At 45.4% G+C, this 20,026-nt stretch overlaps 2 protein-coding genes across 2 annotated transcripts; one reads left to right on the forward strand and one right to left on the reverse strand.

Moving 5' to 3' along the window:
• Positions 1–100: 100 nt before the first annotated feature.
• slc4a1ap (solute carrier family 4 member 1 adaptor protein) lies at positions 101–7,408 on the reverse strand. The gene is made up of 14 exons (XM_080479966.1): positions 6,641–7,408; positions 5,425–5,656; positions 5,195–5,323; positions 5,055–5,115; positions 4,837–4,976; positions 4,581–4,741; positions 4,397–4,466; positions 4,127–4,316; positions 3,766–3,856; positions 3,476–3,686; positions 3,154–3,258; positions 2,247–2,332; positions 2,096–2,165; positions 101–1,240 (listed from the first exon to the last, which is right to left on the reverse strand). Exons 1-14 carry the CDS (start codon positions 7,376–7,378, stop codon positions 1,191–1,193), a joined length of 2,334 nt encoding a protein of 777 aa, XP_080336092.1. The 5' UTR covers positions 7,379–7,408; the 3' UTR covers positions 101–1,190.
• supt7l (SPT7 like, STAGA complex subunit gamma) lies at positions 6,718–12,547 on the forward strand. Its single transcript, XM_080479967.1, has 5 exons — positions 6,718–7,685; positions 9,139–9,621; positions 10,473–10,797; positions 10,908–11,145; positions 11,855–12,547. Exons 2-5 carry the CDS (start codon positions 9,191–9,193, stop codon positions 12,178–12,180), a joined length of 1,320 nt encoding a protein of 439 aa, XP_080336093.1. The 5' UTR covers positions 6,718–7,685; positions 9,139–9,190; the 3' UTR covers positions 12,181–12,547.
• The last annotated feature ends 7,479 nt before the right edge of the window (positions 12,548–20,026 follow it).

Genomic DNA, 20,026 nt, shown 5'->3' on the forward strand with positions numbered 1-20,026 from the left:
TCTTTGTGGACACGGGAGGAGAGAGAGAGAGAAGTGTAATGACGTCAAGAAACCTCGGCGCAGATGGGAACACTTTTTTCCAGGGGAGTGAAACTTGGATCGATGAGCAAATGGTTACAACTTGTTTTTATTTGACATTTATATAACAAAATACAGTTTACATATCTTGACGGGTGTTGCTTGAAAAGACAAGTAGGAAAACGAAGGTGGGAAGCATGGCAGCAAACCAAGAGAACAGCTCTGAGTGGGACTTCACAGGGTGAGGAATCCTGCTCCGGGCAAACGCACACCGACAATCTTGTTAAAAAGAGAAGTTTGAGAAGGCTGGAGCTTTTTGTGTGTGTGTGTACACACACACACACACGCGCGCACACACGCACACACACACACACACACACACACACACACACACACACACACACACACACACACACACACACACACACACACACACACACACACACACACACACACACACACACACACACACACACACACACACACACACACACACACACACACACACACACACACACACACACACACACACACACTCCACTTAGCTTGAGTCATTATCAGCTTGCGTTTCATCCAGTAAGCCATCCAAGTGTCCAGATGGTCAGAAAAGCTGCTTCAATGCTCTCCCTCTCTCTCTTTTTCTCTCCCTCCCTCTCCTTGCTTCATACTCTCCTTTTAGGAGGAAAAAAGAAGAAGAAAAGGTTATGGCTGCTATCGACTGAAGCAAAACACACGAAGGACGTCAATTGGATTTTAACGACAAATCGCTCAAAAGTCACTCCTGCAGATTTCTTTGCTCGGATGAGAATCAATTGAGTTTATTTTTTCCTACTATTTAAAAAGAAAGGCGAAATCGAAGTACGGCCATTTCTCTGGTACAGAGTGGATAGGACGGGGGGGGGGGGGGCCAGCAGGTCGACTGGCCGCCCGGTGTCCACTCCCGGCTCAAACTATACACTTTCAGTTCATCACAGCCAAACTTTCATCCTGACATGGAGGAAGAGGTGTGGGAAGAAAGGTGATGTAGTGCACATTTCTTCTAAGATGACCCCCCCCCCTCCCCTACACACACACACACACACACACACACACACAATGAGTGGGTTGATGGTGGTGGATGGGGTTCATGGTCGGATCTTTGTCCTCCAGGTACTTTCTATGCTTCTTCCCCCTCAGTAGCCGTATTTGTCATTGAGGTGCGTGCGTCCGTCGCCACTCTGACCTGCCAGACGGAACAAGAGTTTCAGTCCACAGAACAATATGATGGAAAACATTAACAAGAGTTTCTAATTCGAGGAAATGATGAGAGCACAAAAATGTCCTGTCAAATAATTCCCAGAAAGTTTTTTGGTGGGGATAAGAATAAAGTCATAAGTCCCCCCCCCCCAAAAAAAACAATGTTGAACATAAAAAAATTGGGAATGACATCAAAATGTCAGATGCTTGAGGAAAAAAAAAAAAAAAATCAGAAATAAAATGCTCTGAAATGAAGCCAAGTGTCATTCAAAACTTAAGAGAAAAAAACTTATTGTGTGACTTACAAAAATACATTTTCCCCAGTTTTTAATCTAACTTTTTCTTCATTTTTCTCATCTTTGCTAAATACTAGAAGAAGATAAAATGGTTCACCATGCACTTGGGGGGGTTCAATAGGAAATCATGTTTGGTTGGATTAAGCTCCGCCTCCTCACAGTGGGCGTCAACCAAAGGTCAATCAAATCTAGATCACCTGCCGGGAATCCAAACAAGTCTGCTTGAGTTCAGACGCTGTGTTTGCATACCACAGTGAGGACCTGATCACAGGCTGGTGTAGCTGTGTGGCAGCCTGAACACAAGCGGCTGATTCCGAGCTGTTTTTTTTTTTTTTTTTATTCTTCCGGCCTTATCTTATCACTTTGCGTCAGATCTGCATTCCTCGGTGAGTGCCGAGAATTTCGTTCTGACTTTAGGATGCCTGTTTGCATGTGCACCACCAGGGTCAACAATTCACCAGAGACGAGTGCCTTTGAAGGAAATGAAAATATCAAAATGTGCGAAAAACGTAGATTTCCTGCTGCCTGTGTGTTGGTCTGCTCACCTGCAGGGGGCATCCACACAGAGTAATCGGGGTCGTCGTCTGGATACTGTGCCGACAGCTGCACCGGTGGCTGTGGAGACGCATGGAGACAGACAATTACTTTGACAGTCTTCTGTCCCACCCTGGCTTTCTCCCGAGTGTCAGTCCTTACCCTGCTGGGGCCCATCACCCTTTTCTTCTGCTTCTTTTTGGGGTCGTGACCTGCTGCTGGCTCTTCTCCGCCTTCTGCTTTGGACCCTGTGGATGGACGGTACAGTTGCTCAGACGGCCTTTAACACCCGAGCTGCAGTTCGTGCTCACAATCCTCCACCTCCGTACAAACGACACTCTCGTCTCTTTGACTTTCTTCTTAGAGTCACATACACATCAGAACCCAACTTCTTGGTGACGTTACAAACCATCAACCAATCTCCTTGTCATTGGTTTCTGGCTTCTCGTATGTTACTAACAATCATCAAAAGTGCCTCAAACAGAACCACAGACGTCAGAAACATGTGCATATTGAGTCATGGCAAAACTCCCTTTGTCTTTCTTGACCCTCTAAAACTGGAAATGGCTTAAAACTACTTTTTTTTTTTAAGTGATAAAGAGGAGGAGGTGGACATGAATCATCATTAGATGTTTTTCCACAGAATGAGCCAACACAAATCAATTTGGAACCTTTTCCTGACCTTGTGTTGCACATTTACAGCGCTGTTATTACCATGAAAAGAGCGTCACAAGTAACACAATCTCAGTCACCACAATTTTTCTCATGAACCGATCACAGCAAAACTTGGAACTCAAAGCCTGAAGTGCAAAATTCAACTTTCTTTTCAACCTCTGATCTGCTCCTTTCAGGGATCATCCAAGTGGATCATCTGCCGCCTCCACGGATATTACCTGAGCTCTTCCTCTTTTTTCCCCATCAGCTCCTGCATGTTCCCCCTGAGTGTAGTTTTTCTACACACACACTTGGCCTCTGTAAGTTTACGTCAGCCTCTTCTGAACGGGGGATTTTCACTCAGGCAGGGGCCCTTTAAGTAAGCACCACCGAGTGTTAAACTTGTGATCCACACCTGAGATGACGGGAGCGGCCGCCTTGTTGCTGCTGGGCTTTCGTGGAAGCTCCTGTGTCTCTGCCCCCGCCGACTCCTCGCTCTTCCTCTTTCTCTGTCTGCGATCTGACGTGCAAACAAAGCCCAAGTTAAAATCATGCTGGCGAGGCCTGGGAGTGCATCACGCTAACCCACTCTGGGGCCAAGATGCGAAAAAAAGAGCGAAACAAGAGTCAATTCCAAACATACATTCAAGGTCCAACATCTCTCACAGCAAAAAGCCATTCGGATGTATTAAATATCTACTGCCACCTAGTGGCGGTAGGCCGAACGGCACCTTTACCTTTAGGTTCAGGATAATGTGCCGGTTGATCTTGATCGTTCTCGTCTGAAATAGATTCATCTGCATTCTGCTGCTCAATAGTATCCTTGTGTTCCTTCTCCTCAGCCTGGTTCTCATCTTCTTCCTCCTCTTCCTCTTCCTCCACACCAGATGGAAGGTCTTTCATGTTGAAGAGCTCTTCAGGCAGATTTGATCGCTTTGGAGGCAACTTCTGCAAGAACAAGAAGAGGTGACTCACAGAAGAAAGAAAGAAGAAAACTGAAAGAAAAGATGATGATGGGAGCTCTCACCCCGATGGTACCCGTCTTCAGCTTGAACTTGCTTCCTCCCTTCATGGCTCCAAACAGCGGCAGAGTCTTTTTCAGCTTCTCTGTCTCCGAGCTGGAACAAGGATACCACCGGGGACACAGTGAGCCCTCATTTAATACTTTACCACTGCAGGTAAAGTCTATTTATATGTAAGGGCATACTTTCACTCAAGAGAACTTTAAAAAATTGATACAGAACTATCAAAAAATCTAATCAAATCCACAAATCTGGTCTTCAGTAGGCACAGAGGCATGATGGAATAAAGGAATGAATGAATGACTGGATGGATGGGTCGGGACCAGAACACACAGACAAACACATCGATCACTCCAACCGCCTCACCCGGGCTGCAGAGTCGGCATCTGCGCCGGCCGTGTGAGCTCCACAAGCTTGCGGAGCCTCTGAGCTTCTCTGCGCAAGTCCGCCATGTGCACATGAAGCTTCCTGCGATCCACGGCGTCCATCGCTGCCTCGCTCCTCACGGCAGTCATGAAGGCGTCCAGTGAGTCCTCGGCGGAAGAGGACGAAGAGCCTGAAGGGAGGATGAGAATTGGGCGAGAGGTGAGGTCAACCGTTCAGAGTGTGCCGCCATTAAAAGTCATCGTGCTTCACCTTCTTTGCCAGAATTGAGCTTTTTCTGAGTGTCTGCCAGCTCCTTCTCCACCTCTGATAGTTTGGCCACCTGAAGACATGAGGTGAGCGTCACATACAACTCGTAATCAGATTAACTCAATTCTTTATTTCCTACATTTAATATTATACCCGAGTTGTTTGTAAACTTTCAGTGTTTCCTTACCAGAGAGTCATAGGTTTCAACCCTCTCCTCAATCTTCCCCGCCTTTTTCATCCTCTCCTGCCTCTTCCTCTCCACGGTTCCCGTTCTATCCAGGAAGGTGTCGTCGTCGCTGTCGTAGTAGTCCTCATCCTCCCAGTTCTTCTTTTTGCGCTTCCGAGACACTGCAAAGGAAATGCACAGCTCTCATTTTCTTTTTTTCCTCCACTTTCCCCAACTGCCCCCGACCACATTTCAGTTTTTTTTGTCATGTGCCCACCTGCCTCCTGACGCAGAAGCCCCCTGGCCTCCAGCATTCGGCAGGCCTCCAGGCAGCACTGTATGGCGGCTTCTTTCTTCTTGCCTGTGTGGGTCACTTCAGCCACCAGCTGACGGCCCAGGGCATCATCCACTGGCAGCCTGTCGGGCAGAAACAGACTTTTAGCTTTAACAAGCACTTCACAATGTCACACTCAGCAAGGATCTTACGGTGCTTACTTTATTCTGCAGAGCCAAGAACCATGGCTTTGGTCTTCATACTCAAACTCCAGCTCTTCCCCTGGAAAGGAGGAGGTGGACATCATTACAAAATCCAAAGAAATAAGCATGAAATGTGAATTAACGACTCTTCCTCTCACCTTCTCTGTCATAGAAACCCTGCAAAGCCTTCTTGGGGTCTTTCAGGTAGGCCGCCTCCTGGTCTTCATGGAACTCTGTCGAGAAGGGGTTTTCCTCGTTCTCGTCCTCCTCTGGAGCCGCCTCCTCGGCTGCATATGGAGCAACAATAAATAAAAGTATTTAGTTCACTTGTCAAGCAAAGACAACATGACAAACAACTCCACAGCTGTCCTACAGACGTGTGGCTCACCTATTCCCCACGAGCAGCCCGAGTCCTCCTGTGAGCCTTTGCTTTTGCCCTTGTTACTCTCCCCTTCTTCGTCTTTCTTATCGTCGTCTTCCTTGTTGTCATCATCATCATCATCATCATCCGAGCCATCTCCCATCATCCTTTTCTCCAGATCTGCTTTTTGTTTGCGGGCTCGCTCCCGAAGCTCTGTCACCGTCAGCTCCGACTCCTCTTCCTCATCAAACTCTGGTCCCTGTGGAAGTAGAGGAAGGCCCCACGTCTTATTTCCTCGACTGTGACTATAGTAGAGCCCTCTGCAAACCAGGTCGGAGCTATAATGCTCATACACATATAAACACAAATTTATTCCGTCAGATTAATTTTTAATGCGACAACTGTGCCTCAAATTCGTCAGATTCTTTCGGTCCCACCAACAGTCATTCAAATATAAATTCAGCGAGGTTGGATTATATGTCCCCTTATGAACCCAAGTGCAAAAAAACTACAATCCACTACATGTATACAACATGACTATAAGACACATAGATGCCAAAGTGAGAATAAACATTCACTGGATTCAACAAAAGAACCATGTGTGGACCAAGATGCCATAAAACTGTCGTCAAATGCCACCTGAATGCCACAAGACACATTGTGTCCTTAAGTTCCACCTGTGGGCCATGAGAAGCAACATTAGTTTTAAAAGACACGCCTCAAGGGAGAACCAGGATAGCTGGCTGTTACTATAAGCCGGACAAATTCCAGTTAACTCGAGATACACAGGAGTGTCAATAGATGCTACTTGTGTTCCACAAGATGCTGAAAGTCCTATGAGAGTACTACATGAAGAGTGTCACGGCTCCTTTGTGCTACTGTAAGCCACAACACCTGTTTAGAAAAGCCGCCACAGTGCCTCTGGGTCCCATCACCTGACACAAGATGCCAAAGGATAACTGCACATCTGACATTAGAGACCACATACATGCCACTACATGATGTGTTACTACAGTATGGAAATTAAGAAAACCATGCAGGACATTAGAGGTCACAGACTTTAAGCTACCAGGGTGCTATCAAACGTGATGGGTGCCATATAATGCTGCAAGCGCCACAGAAGTACCACTTCTACACTGCAGTATTTATACATAAGATTCCACATAGATGACAGTTCATGTCATAATATGAGTGTGAGGGGTGCCACAACAAAGTTCTGTCCTCTCCTTCAAACTTTATTTACCTGGAGAATAAAAAGCCTCGTGCTGCCACCAAACTTGATCACGTGACCAACCCGCAGTCTGATGTAGGTCTTGGGTGGGACTTTGTTCTTGTTCACCACGGTGCCGTGCGTGCTGCCCAGGTCGTGGACGTAGAAGCCCCTCTCCTCGCCGACGCTCTCCCCGTCCCCGGACTGCCCGCGGTACTGGACCACCGCGTGGTACCGGGAGATGGAGGGGTGCTCCAGGGAGACGTCGCACACGGGTAGCCGTCCGACTACGAAATAACTCCTGTCGGCGAGGGGCACCGTGTCCACGATGGTGCCGTTTTTGAGGATCTCGAGGGCGTACGGGAGTTCTGGAGGAACGCCGCCCCAGGGGGGCTCCGCGTACGGGATAGGGGGGAACGGTCCGGCCGGTGGCGCTTTAGGGGGGAGGGTCCTCTGCTTGGCCACCGGTTTGACAGGGTTTGCTTCTTGATTACTGTCACAGTCTTTATCCTCTTTTTTAATTTCATCTGTGATGTCGGGGGTGCTCGGGTCTCTAGCTGGAGCTTCGATGCGTCTTGACGTAGCTGCGACGCGCGAAGGCGCCGCAAAAAAGGCCGGTTTCTTAAAAGGCTCCTCTGTTGGCGGCTCGGGTGCAGGAAGGTCCTCTCCTCCAGGGTCAACCCTGATCTCCGTGGCCTCTGTTTGAGCCGGAGAGCTAATTTCTCCTTCTGTTTCGCTCACCGTCACGTCTGTCTGTACGGAGGCGGCCATGTTTCTTTGGCGGTATCCTCAAATGTGTCCGGGTTATCTACGCTCCTGACATTACCGTAAAAGCGTCAGCTAAAAATATTTAGAAGCTAAGAATAGTTGGAAATTTTATTGAAATATTTCTAAACTCCAGCGCATGTTGGTAAGTTCTCAGAAATAACCTGACAGTAAAGCAACGTTTTGTTGTGGAACCGTCGGCTTAGTTCGCTGTTTACCCGAGTCCTTTGCGACGCTTACTTCCTGTCCAGCTTCCCTCTGAGATAACTGTGAACCACTGGCTTCAGTTCTCCTCAGACTTTGCATCCACAAAGTAAGTAACTCTCGTGTTTGAACTATATTTAGATAATCTAACTAACTATTCGTGTTAAGTAATTGTGGGTTGTTTAACTGCTCCTTCGTCGTGATGGAGTTGCTTGCTCGCGTGCTTGTGTATGCTAACGCAGTACCAGAGTCCAGGCAGAAACCTAACATTTATAGTATTATTCTGCTGTTCGGCTGTAATGATTTCTTATTAAACCTCACCGATGAATTTTCTGCAAAAACACTATGTGATCTTTTTATCCGGCTTGTCTAAATTACAACTAAATCACCTTGTTCTTTTTTAATCTCTGAAATATCTCATTTGTTTAGCGTCCCCCCTCCTCTTGTCTTGTTTGGTCAAAAAACAAACAAACAAATGGATCATGAACCAGTAGCGATATTATTTTGCTGTGTTTAACTAATTATTGGTGTCTTGCTTACTTAGTGAAAATCAACCTTTGTTTCAGATAGTTGCTTCTTTCAATACCAGACCGTCTACTGTGCTCTTAAAATTAGTTATGAATAAGAATAACATTTTAAACTATCCTAGTTGAGCGTCAGCAATAATACATAGACAAAACCTGGATTGATGCTAAATGATCCCATAAGACCACCTTAGTCAATAGCTCCTCTCATCCAAGTTTACACATAAGAAGTAAACCTTTTTACATTAAATAAGAACATGTCAACTTGTCGTTGAAGTGAAGAATCTTTATTTGTATTTGTTTCTGATAATTCATTCTTCGAAGTACATGACTATGGATAGAGTCCATCACTGCCACCTAGCGGCCAAAGAAGGATTGCTACGTATTTGTGAATGAGGCTGGTTGATTAGTTGCACTAAACGAGGTACTATTGGAATGATGTTTGGTATCTTAGGGTGACTTCTTGTATTTAGGATTTTTGTGTTGATTGCACAAATGTAAATTTGTGAAAGCATTATTTTTATATTACTTGTTTCCACAAGTTGGAAAAAAGACACGTTACATGATTAAACTCTAGTGTTATATATTTTTTAGGACAATTTATTGCAATATTATTATATTATCAGGGTTAGGGTTATATTAATAGTTATAATTGCTGGTTAGTAAACTTCGAATAAAGTCTAATTATATTAAGGAGTGATCCTTTTAGTAACAGTACAGATTTATGGGGCCTGGTAACAACAAAACAAAAAACTAAATCGCTTTATTAAATACACTTTATATACAAGGGTTCAGTTTATTTACGTTCTCAGACAGGCTTTTTCCTAGAGAGCACCTGTTTAATGATGGTATAAAAATCAGTTCCAAGAGTGAGCATGAAATCCAGTGTTTGGGGGCACTGATCTCAACACATAGAGTCTCTGTATGTTGACACAGATTCAAATACAATCTGTAATGTGCTTCGTTGGGTATGAAGAGAGGAAAACTGCTGGATACGCTAGATTTAAAGTATGTTTCCATGTGTTTTGTCTTTCACAGTTTCTACACTCGGATCAAATCTGAATCCGGCTGGCACTCTCAACCCGTTGACATGATGCGTTATTGGGGCGAGATCCCCGGACCCGCGGGGGCCCCTCCCAGCCGCAGCTCCTTCGACCTGCTCCAGCGCGAGTTCCGTTCGGTGGAAATGCAGGACCCGCCCCTGCACCAGCCGTCAGCGCAGCGCCCGCGGCCCACCACCATGCTGGACGTGCCCTCGGAGCCATGCAGCCTCACCATCCACACCGTGCAGCTGTGCCAGCACGCCCGCCGTCTCCGGGGGCTCCTGGCGTCCGCCCAGGCTCAGGGTCAGAGCTCGGCGTCCTCTGAGGGCGGAGCCAAAGTGGAGGAGGCCGACGTCAGCCTGCCCCTTCGTCCTCCCACGCCTCCTGTCATGCCAGATGATCTACTGCCGGCGGACAGCAAAGCCCCCAGACAGCCCTTCCAGCTCCGCCACAGTGACCCCGAGAGTGACTTCTATAAGTAAGTTTGAGCTTGAAGCCTTCGTTCTCCTTCAGAAAAAGGCAATTATATTATAAATTTACTATCATTCAAACAGTGACGTACAAAAATATTACAGTTTCCATTACCAGACAAAACTTGCAGGGAAACAGCAGGAAGAAGAGTCCAGTAATCAAAATAATGGGGCTTATGAATTTTTGAAATGGGATATATAGTCACTGAGCTGAATTTAGTTACATTTATTCCTCTGCTTTGATCTTTTTGTTTGAATGATCTGTGATTGTGTTCTTGGCTAATTTACATTTTTACAAAGGACCCCAAATGTTTAGGAATTGCAATCAAACACCCTCCATGTCGGGTTCAATGTCTGCAGCCAGCAGCAGCTTGTCCACATTTCCTACTAAATAATAATCGTTTTGAAAATCCAACCTTCAAAATAAAGACAGCTAACGGTTTAAGCTTAAAACTGTAGTTTATCTGAGCATTTAGAAATGATGAGCAGCACAACTGCTGTTGAGCCTATTAAAGCCGTTTTTGGCTATTGTAACCAGTCTTCTGTCCTTTGTTTGTCCTTTTTTCTTTACTTAATCGTGGTTTAACTTATCAAGACGTGTGTTTGGAAACTCAACATTTATCTCTTTAAGTCAAAGGCTGTTGAAATATTCTTTCATTCAGGTTTTATTCGATCTGTCAGCTCACTAAAAATCTTTGAAAGATTTTCCGCTGTGCCGCGATAAATATTTTTTTAAAATATTAAGGTTTTTCTCTAAGGTGGCCTCCTGCAAGCTTCAGGAGGCCACCTTAGAGAGGTTAAAGGTCACAGACGCGATGTTGCCCCTCTGTAGCTAACCGCACACATCCGCCTCCACCAGGGGTAAGGGCGAGCCGGTCACGGAGCTCAGCTGGCCGTCCTGCAGACAGCTCCTCTACCAGTCGGTGGCCACAGTCCTGGCCCACGCCGGCTTCGAGTGCGCCCAGGAGAGCGTGTTGGAGACGCTCACAGACCTGGTCCACGAGCACTACCTGCGCGTGACCCGCCTGCTGCGCGTGGCCGTGGACCGCGAGGCCCGCCTGGGCGCCAGCCCCTTCCCGGACGTGGTGGAGCAGGTCTTCCACGAGGTGGGCGTCGGCAGCGTGCTGGCCCTGCAGCGCTTCTGGCAAGTGAGGATCAAGGACTACCACAGCTACATGCTGCAGGTGTGAGCTCGGGGAGGAGCGACCGCTCCATTTCTATTTTTGTGCCGCGTAAATAATTGATGGGCATCATTTGAGGGTGACGTGTTTAAAAATAGATTTCGTTCCCGCAGGTCAGTAAGGATCTGTCGGAGGAGTACGAGCGGCTGGTGAATCCAGAGAAAGCCCTGGAGGACTCCAAGCCCCCGAGGATAAAGGAGGAACCCATGAGTGACATCTCCTTCCCCGTTAGTGAAGAGCCCGAGGCCGACCTGGCCTCGGGGGACCAGGCTTTGCCGATGGGGGTCCTTGGGGCCCACGCGGAGAGGCTGACTTCCGGCCTGGATGGTGATCATTCTCCTCATACTGCAGGTGAAACCACCATCATGGGGCTTTTTTCACTGACAGGTCCAACTTTGGGGAAACATCTTCTGCACATTTTGCTGCAGAGTAAATAATAACACGACCATTTAATGATTATTGAAAAAAACCCAGCTTTTAATCACAAGATAATTCTTATTCAGCAAAATTGAATTCTACTTGTGTCTCTGCGCTTAACAGTCGTGCTCATTTTGTCGCCCACTCCTGGGATAGATTATGACAGAGACACCTAGTGGCCAAAGTTCAGATTGTAACCCCGTCATGTTCCTGTATTGTGATATTTCACCGTGCCATGGACGCTCAAACAGCTCCTGCAGTTTGACATTTAAGTGTGAATGATTTTAACAAAAGAATCTCAGCCATCTTATTCCAGATATGAAGGCTTGTTCTGATATTTCTTGCAAAGGTCATCTCAAAGTTGCAAGACGAGTAGTAATTACAAATCGGAACGCGATTGACCTGCTCCCGGAGACGTGACGTCCGTCATCGAGTCGGTCGTTTGGACGGCTCTTTTAAGTGAATGCTGAGAACCTGTTCGCGGTTGCGAGCCATTTGTATGTGCAAAGTAGTGAACTCACGGCACCACCTTATGGAACGTTTACACTGAAAAGACGAGCAAAATTATATTCTCATCAGCATTTTAGAAGAATGCCCACCAATAGTGTATGGATTCTCATCTCGTTTTTTCCCTCTTTGCCAGGTGGAGGCGGAGCCAACAACTCGCCGCTGTGGCCCCAGGTGAAAGTGGAGCCCCAGGATGGCGACGACGGCCAGAGTTCCAGCCACCACCACCAACACCACCACCATCACCACCACCACCCGGTCCTGGGCGGGGACGTGTTCGAGGAGGCGGGGCCCATGTCGACCATGAGCGAGTCCGGCGGAGGGGGAGGAGCCATGGGGCCCTCACCAGGCGGCGCGGCGTCTGACGGCGGCACCAGCTACGCCTCGCATTCGCCCGACTCCCTGATGGGGGCGTCGCCCGTCTTCAACCAGAGACCAAAGAAACGGGCCAAGAAGATGTGATATGGCGGCATAGGGAAGTTGGAGAAACGAACTTCAGGATTTTGTTCAAAAAAAACAAAAAAAACGGAACTTCAGTGCAGCGGACGTATTTAGTAGTTTGTTTTTATAAGCTCAAATAACTATCAAAAGAATAAACATCTTTTGAAGCGCCGGTTGTATTAATTTTACCCTGAAGACAGAGAAAAAGTCGTTCAATTACCCAAAGAAATTGAAGAACAAGGAAACTAAGAAGTCCAAAAAGCCAATCGCTTATATTTAACAGCTTAATAATTCAGAGGCCTGCGTTGTTTTCCCACGCCGTCATGACTCTTTTCTCCTCGCCAACCAATTACTGCCACTTCCATTGATTATGATTAAAATATGCTCCAAAGAGAAACAAAAGGAACAAAAAAACATTTTCCTTCTCACGAGCTCACCGCTTTGCATTACCATGCATTTCCAGGTCCTCGCTTTTCCTCTCTGCGAGCGGCTTCAGGCTTTGCCCAACACGGCGGAACGACGTGCACATGCTCCACACACACTCGCGCACACGCACGCACACACACACACACACACACACCTGTCAACCTGAAGCCGCTCTGCAAAATTAGCATCTGTTTCAGTAATGAGGCAAAGCTGCGAATGCAACACCAGAGGCAATTATGGCTTGGTTGTCTGCATCACAAAGGCAACATCAATCCAACCTTAATGGCAAATTAATTATGCCGTGCATATTTTTGCAGTGCCGAACGAGAGGGCCTGTTTGAATACATGTGATTTTCTTTTGTGCTGCCCGCCGTTTCCTTTAACGCCGTTCGGCAGGTGATTGTCGGCGCCCGTGCGACTTGCCGCCGGTGGAGTCGCGCGCGTTCACATTCAATTAGCTGCAATCGCGGTTGATCTGTTCTTAGTTTTTTTTTTTTACTTTACGTTCGGCCCGATTTGAGACGGCACGCGACCCCAGGTGGCCACCAAAACGAAAAAAATAAAGCGCCCAGATTTTTGTCAACGTTGATAATCACAACTGGGGGTCAGAAGGCACCGTGACCTCATCGCCGCTTCTCTCTGGACGCAAGACTAGATTCGGCGGCAGGTCTGGAGAAAAGGCTGAAAACTGAAAATACAAACTTCAATCTAAAACGGACATTCCAAGAAGATGGTTTACAACCACAAGAAAGGAACCGCTTATAACAAATCTCTGGTTTTGCACTGGGATTGCCCTGACCACTTAATCTTCTTTCGTAAGCACGTTCAATTAACTTCAAATTCAGTCTCGCTGAAATGTTTAGAAGTCGCCGTTTTAAAGCAGCTGCGCCGCCAAGATGTTGGCAGCAGGTCCGAGTCCTTGTAGTCATGAGGTCATTTTGCAAGCTTAACAGACGTTTTGGTCTCAGTTAAATTTTTGGAGGCTAAATCCTCAAATCGTTTCTTGTTAAATCTTACAGGCCCGCGTTTTCCCTGCCGAACTCGAGTGCTGCCAACGATACATGTCGCCGTTCCCCTCCTCGGGCTGCCTCCGCCCCGGCTCCTGTTTTCATTCCTTCTGTTGCGCAACCTGCTGCTTTCTCCTTCAGTGGAAAGCAACAATGCAAACACACATCGGTTTCCACGTGACGTAAAGCGAAAATTGTAAATCGGCATCGTCAAGTCATAACTGACTGCTAGTTAAAAGTATTTTTTTTGCTATTTTTCAGTGAGCGAGGGAGTTTTACTTACTTTCATGATAATCCGTCAAACACAAGGCGTCGTCGCGCTGGTTGTGTGGCGAAATCTTATTTTCTACCAGGTGAACAACGGCTGCACTTTTATTTACTTGGACAAACCTGGGATGAGCCAAAGTGTCCTCTGAACGCAGCTTCAAAATTCCCTTTCTTTTTAATTGGCTCTCCGCCGCAGCGCGGCGGGAAGACGCTGCAGAAGCTGAGAGAGAGATTTAAAAAAAAAAAAAAAAAAAAAGACTTGAGAAGATCTCAACCTATTTGACTTAGAAACTTTTATGACTTTGGAGCCTCAGCTTCAAATAATTCCTACAATAAAGAAGACTATTTTATGAGCGAGTATGAATAGGAGGGGAACTTACTTTTATTCCAAATGTTTTCTCACTTTTTGAAACCTGGAAGTTGTTTATAAAGTTTGACGTGGGTGTTTGGGAGTAGATTCATGTAGTGAGGGAGTTGCAGGTGACGGCAATCATACCGTCTTGACATTTCGACTTCATCTCTTCCCCATCGAATTGCAATCAATCCAAACGTCTTCAATACCACATGGCAAACTCATATTCAGTGAGAGAGAGAGAGAGAGGGAGGATATACTGACATACAATTGTGACACCAGTTCAGACACTTCTCTTATATTCAGGTCTAATAACAGTTTAGAGTCAGAAATGCAGAAGATCGTGCAAACGTACAAACAATATGCCTCATGGGATGACGTGGTCAGAACAGCTGACCGTTAAATTCAAAAGTTTATGTCGGTCTGGAGGCAGTTTCGCTTCCTCAAGGACAGTCGGAGCTTTGACGATTCGATTTGACCATTTGAAGTTTGACTACTGACAAAGATTGGCAGATGTACAAAGTGTGTCCTTTTCCACACAAATACATTCCTTTCATTGACCTTAGTAAATAAAAAATCAAAAAGTATTTCTTGTGCTTGTTAGGGAGATTAATTGGGACTGTTTCAGAACAGGTACAGCCCTCCCAAGAGCGCTTCATGAGACACACTGAATGTCAATATGAGATCATAAAAAGGTTGTTTTAAACAACACCATGTTTGCCATTGTTTTTAGAATCACATTGAAGATTATGGGTTAACGTCAAAGTACTCCTTGGTTATCGCAGCTGGAGGCAGTTGAGCAGTGAACCGGTGACACAAATGGATGGGAAGCTATATAAAGAACATCGTTCATGGAAAATGTATTGGCTGGAAAATACAAAGGTTTTAATGGTCACTGCTGTGGGATGAAGTAGATGAAAGTGTCTTCTTTTTTATTTTATTTTTTTCCATCCATTCTGCAACAATGCGAGCCCTCAGTTTGTCAACAGCTCCCGCGTCGCTTTGCACCGGGGAGAAAAGGTGTAATTACAAAAATGTCAGGACATTTTCCTTTTTGGGAGTGTGTGTCGGGGGGGGGGGGGCTTTAAGTAGGGACCCGGAGACGCAGGGACAGAACTCAACAAATGATTAATTACCTCCCCGCGTGTAAAGCCATTTATTCAACACTAAATTTAATCTCTTCAGCAGAGTTGTGGGTTTGTGAACAGAATGGAAGAAGGTTTCATTTTCACACCGTGCGCTCGGGGAGGCTTCCGGGGCGCACGCTTTGCTTTGTTATACAAGGAATCACAAGAAAAAGTGGAGACGGCACTTTCTCACAATTCTGTTTGCTGCCGTCTCGTCAGGAGTCTGTAAGCATGGAGGAGGAAGGGGCCAAATAATAAATGATGAGCCTGGATGATGGTATCAACAGAAAGATGAATTGCAAGACATATGGGATGTGACAGATACAAAGGGTCCCTTGCTACTTGTGCCACTGTCGCAGCCATTTTCCCAGCGACCCAGAGATGAAGGAATTGATTGCGACGCGTCAGGAGTCGCAGTCTGAATCGATCAATGGATATTTTCTCTTGGGTGAAGCAAGAATTGATGTAGATTCGTCAAAGCTGGGATCTTTTTCTATCCATCTGGCCATACATCCAGAGGGCCATTTATTCATTTTATTTTTGTTGGCAAATTGCCAAACATTTCATGTGGAAATGATACCCAGAGGAGCTCATTGAAAGGGGGAACACATGACGACAAAATAGACTCGATGTAATGGGATGTCAACAGTCTTGACATCAGTGCTTGCAAAAGTGTTCAACAACCGGTGTATTCTAGTGTGATACGTCTGAGATAGTTCCCTCAGAACCTGGAAGACATGCTTGTCTGATTTAAAGGTGATTGATGGAGCCTAAAAAAAATTTGTATTCCCGTGAATAGTTATGCTTTAATCTTATTAATTTCTGATTTAGAATTTAAAACAAAAAAATCATTTGTAGACTGCGCTCCTACACCAAAAAATTTCACCAGCCGCCACTGGTAATAATGTAAACAATAAAACAGCCTCGTGATATGGGATTAACAAACAGATTAGATGATGCTGCTCCATGTTTTTGATTGTAAGTTGCCTCCATCCATAATGAAATAATCTATAAAGGATGTACATCCATATATAGCATGCCATTTAATGTATAACAAATAATATCTGAGAACACGTTAGAAACCAGCTCCGGCCGATCCAATACCGTAATACCTCTTTCTTCCACAAGAGGGTGTGGTGAGTCATTATAGTGTCTCCAACAGGCCTCTGCAGCCTTTAGGACCTCATGAGCTGTTTTCGCCACTTTCCACCAAGTGAAATGTTTAATTTACGCTTTTCGTACTGGAGGAGCAGACATTTAATCGCATTTCTATCAGTTTTAGCTGTCGTTGCAATTTTTAAAAGTATTTGCAGAGTCGGCCATTTTTTCTGTTTTTGCTGTCTTAGGCCCCGTTTGTATTTTTATTATTAATGACGTTTCATGTGAAAATGCATTGTGTTGCATTTTCGCTTGAGAAAAGTTTTGCATTTAGAAGCCAGTGTTTTGAAAAAGATCCAACTCGGGAGCGTTGGAAATGAAAACCTTTAAAAAGTTTTCAGCGCTTATGAGCACCATTGTCATGTAAATCGACACCCAAAATGCAACAAAAGTTTTAAGTTGAAAATGTTACAAATGGGGCTTTAGATTATTATTTTTGTTTGTTTTGTAAATGTTCTAGTGACTCCGGTCATTGTCGCTGTTATTTTAGCTGTTGCTTTAGCAGTTTTATCCATTTTGGGCTTTTTTTTTTTTTTCCTACAGGCAAATTTAACAATTTTAGGTAATTTAGTGCTTTTAACTTTGGATATTTAGTCTTTTCAGCAGTGCTGAATGGACTTTTTGTACATTCTTAGCTTTTGTAGCAGATTTTGACACCTTGTCTTTTCAAACTTCTTTTAGCCATTCAAAAATGAGTCTGTTTTCTGAATATAAAAAAAAAAGAAAGAAACTAAATCTTTCTTCACTTGCAATTTTTGGAATCTATTGGGAGTCAATGCAGAGGGGCTGAAGACACATGTGACTCCAGATCGGTGGATTGCAGACCTTTGAACTACACTGTCCGACAGTAGAGGAAGCTGCAGGCGTACACAAAAACACCCGTGCCACTCAACGTCCTAAGGTGTCCTTAAATAAACATATCTCACTGTACATACCTGCAAAAGTAAATCAAATACACCTGACCTGGCCCCTCAGTCAAGCCTTGCAGGCACAAGTCCCACTCAGCAGTGACCGGCAAACAAACAACAATATGTCAAAGCACTCATTTAGCCGTGGCTCAATAGTGGCAGTATCCTGTGTGGTCCATTTCCCACATGTTCTCAGTAATGTGCTTTCATGTTATAGCTTTCATCTTTGTGGGATGAAGTGGGCTCTGAAAATGGAAGCACTCAACAGCAAATCCATTTTACTGGAAACAATGCCGCTCTCTTGAAGCGACACATTTCGGAGGCCGGTGGCTCCGGTGACGATTTTGCGCCTCTGCCATCGGAGGGCAGTGCAGCACCGCATGCCGCACTGCTGTTCAGTTTGCATCCTCCCGGTTAAAACAGAGACAAGGAGCACTCCCAAACCCTCTGAGCGAGCAGTGGTTTTATCACAGCCCTGCTGAGTTGTTGCCAAGTGAACGCGCTCCCTCAATACATGGCGATAAGAAGCTTGCCGCCACTTTTGCATGCTCACATGTCTGGCTGTGCTACGTCTAAGCGATATTGTAATATCAAAACAACACAATGCACAATCAGCTCTCATCAGGATGTGGAATTTATTTTTATTTTTTTCTGGGCCTGTCTCCTGGCAGGGTTTCTCTCACTGTGACGCCGGCGGCAACCGCTTAATATGCATTTCATTCGACTGAGAGGTGCCTCTGCGAGACGTGTGCTTCGATGTCTAATTGCTTGTCAGTCAGGGTGACCAGTCGTTTGAGTGAGGGGCACTTCCACAGATCTGCCTTTTGGCAGCGGCGGGGGCCGAGTTAAGCAATTAAGGGATTGTGACTGGATACAGCTGGAACTCGTACACACAAAATAGCACCTCCAGTTTCCCGTCGTGGTACAGTTGCTATGGCTGCGGGTGCAATGTATACAAATCAGGCGATGAGAGCTCTTTAGACGGTGGCGTTGATAGCGTGAGAAGACCTTACAGTGCAAGGTCCCCGTGTGCACACTCATTACTCAGATTTAAATTGATAAATGTGTCTTGATGGGCTAAAAATGCTGCCGCGTGCTGTAACATTCATCCTCATAAAGTCTGTGCTCACAGTTTTTTTTTTTTTTTTATCTTGAAAATCTGAACACAACATTCAATAATCCAGACAGATAAGAGGCCATCAAGATCCACATGGGAAAATACAGTTCTTGTGATGATGCGCATTATTAGCAGATCGTTACTGTAAATCACTTTGAAATGATGATGAACGAGGAGAGCTCGTACAAATAATGTAAAAAAGAAAAAAGAAAAGGGGCTTTTATTTGAAGTTTAATCCTTCTAAATCAGGCACATATGGAACGTAAGGATTCTCCCGATCCTGGTTTCAGGCTTCATTCACTCTGAATCACCAGAAATAATTGGCTGCACCTGTGTTGATCTCAAACCTGGTGGGAATCAGCGTCGTCGGGAGGTTTTATGAGGAGGCGGCGTGCGGTGAGCGGCGCGGTCTCGTCTGAAACTTCTGTCCTCGCTTTGTCTGGCTGAAAACTTTGTTTATGTGTCCAATCTAGGTTCATTGTTTTGGTTGAATGGCTGAGGGCTGCAAAATTGTTACATCACGAAAGTGCATCAAATGAGCAATCTTGACGCTGCTCATAAGTGAAACCTTTTGCCGATGTCAGCAGAAACAATCCTTTTTCCACTGCTTGTTTTTAATTTTTTTTAATATTCTCTTCTAAGATAGTGAAGTCAAAACCTTTTTGATGTTTAGATTTTGAACACGCCAACCTGCTAAATGTTCCAATATTCAGCCATATTTAAGAATTGTCTGGTATTTCAAGTGTGAAGTTATCCACTCAAACCTGGAAGGACGGTGAGATTAGAAGTTAGTCATGCTTGTCATTGCTAATTACTACAAAAAAAAAAAAAGAAGTTCACTTTTACCTTTTATCAGTTCACAGTACTCTAAAGTGACTCCTTTCGTTTTGAGACTTTTGATGCTTTTTATATTTTATTTTTGGGACGAGGATGCAGGGAAAACTTTTCTTCGGATAAAATCCACGAAGGTCGTATTTGTGCAGGTGTTCCCACACAAGAATGAATGAACTGTTTCTTTGGTCTGCTTGATGTTCCTGAAGGCCACTCGCCAGCGGACTGTATCGGTACTTTAAGACAATCTGAAAGCATATTTCTTCATTTCCCTCCAACTAAACTTCCATGTACACTTCTATTTCCTGAATCCATAACCAGCGGTTGAGCGCACATCCATGATTAAGATCGATACCGTTGCGTCATTATCGTGCATTAACTGCCTCAAAATGTCCATCCTCCCCTCAAGACTGTATGCAGTGTGGCGTTAGCCACCAGCACGTGGGACTGCGTTCGTACCCTGCATGTGAAAAATGCTGCAGCTCTTCGGTTCAGGGTGCGGTGAAGTGGATTATTTAATGGCACGTACTGTAGCCTCAGAACCCAATTGTCAAAGCCACTGTCCCAGAAAGAAGTGGGTCACTGGGCCGGTCTACCTTCCGCGGGCTGGCTCCCGTTCCTCGAGAGCGAGCGAGAGACGTCAGACACACTTGCAACTGGTTTGTCACTCTGGT

Source organism: Lipophrys pholis, assembly GCF_963383615.2.
Source record: "Lipophrys pholis genome assembly, chromosome: 14".
NCBI classification, from domain to species: Eukaryota; Metazoa; Chordata; class Actinopteri; order Blenniiformes; family Blenniidae; genus Lipophrys; species Lipophrys pholis.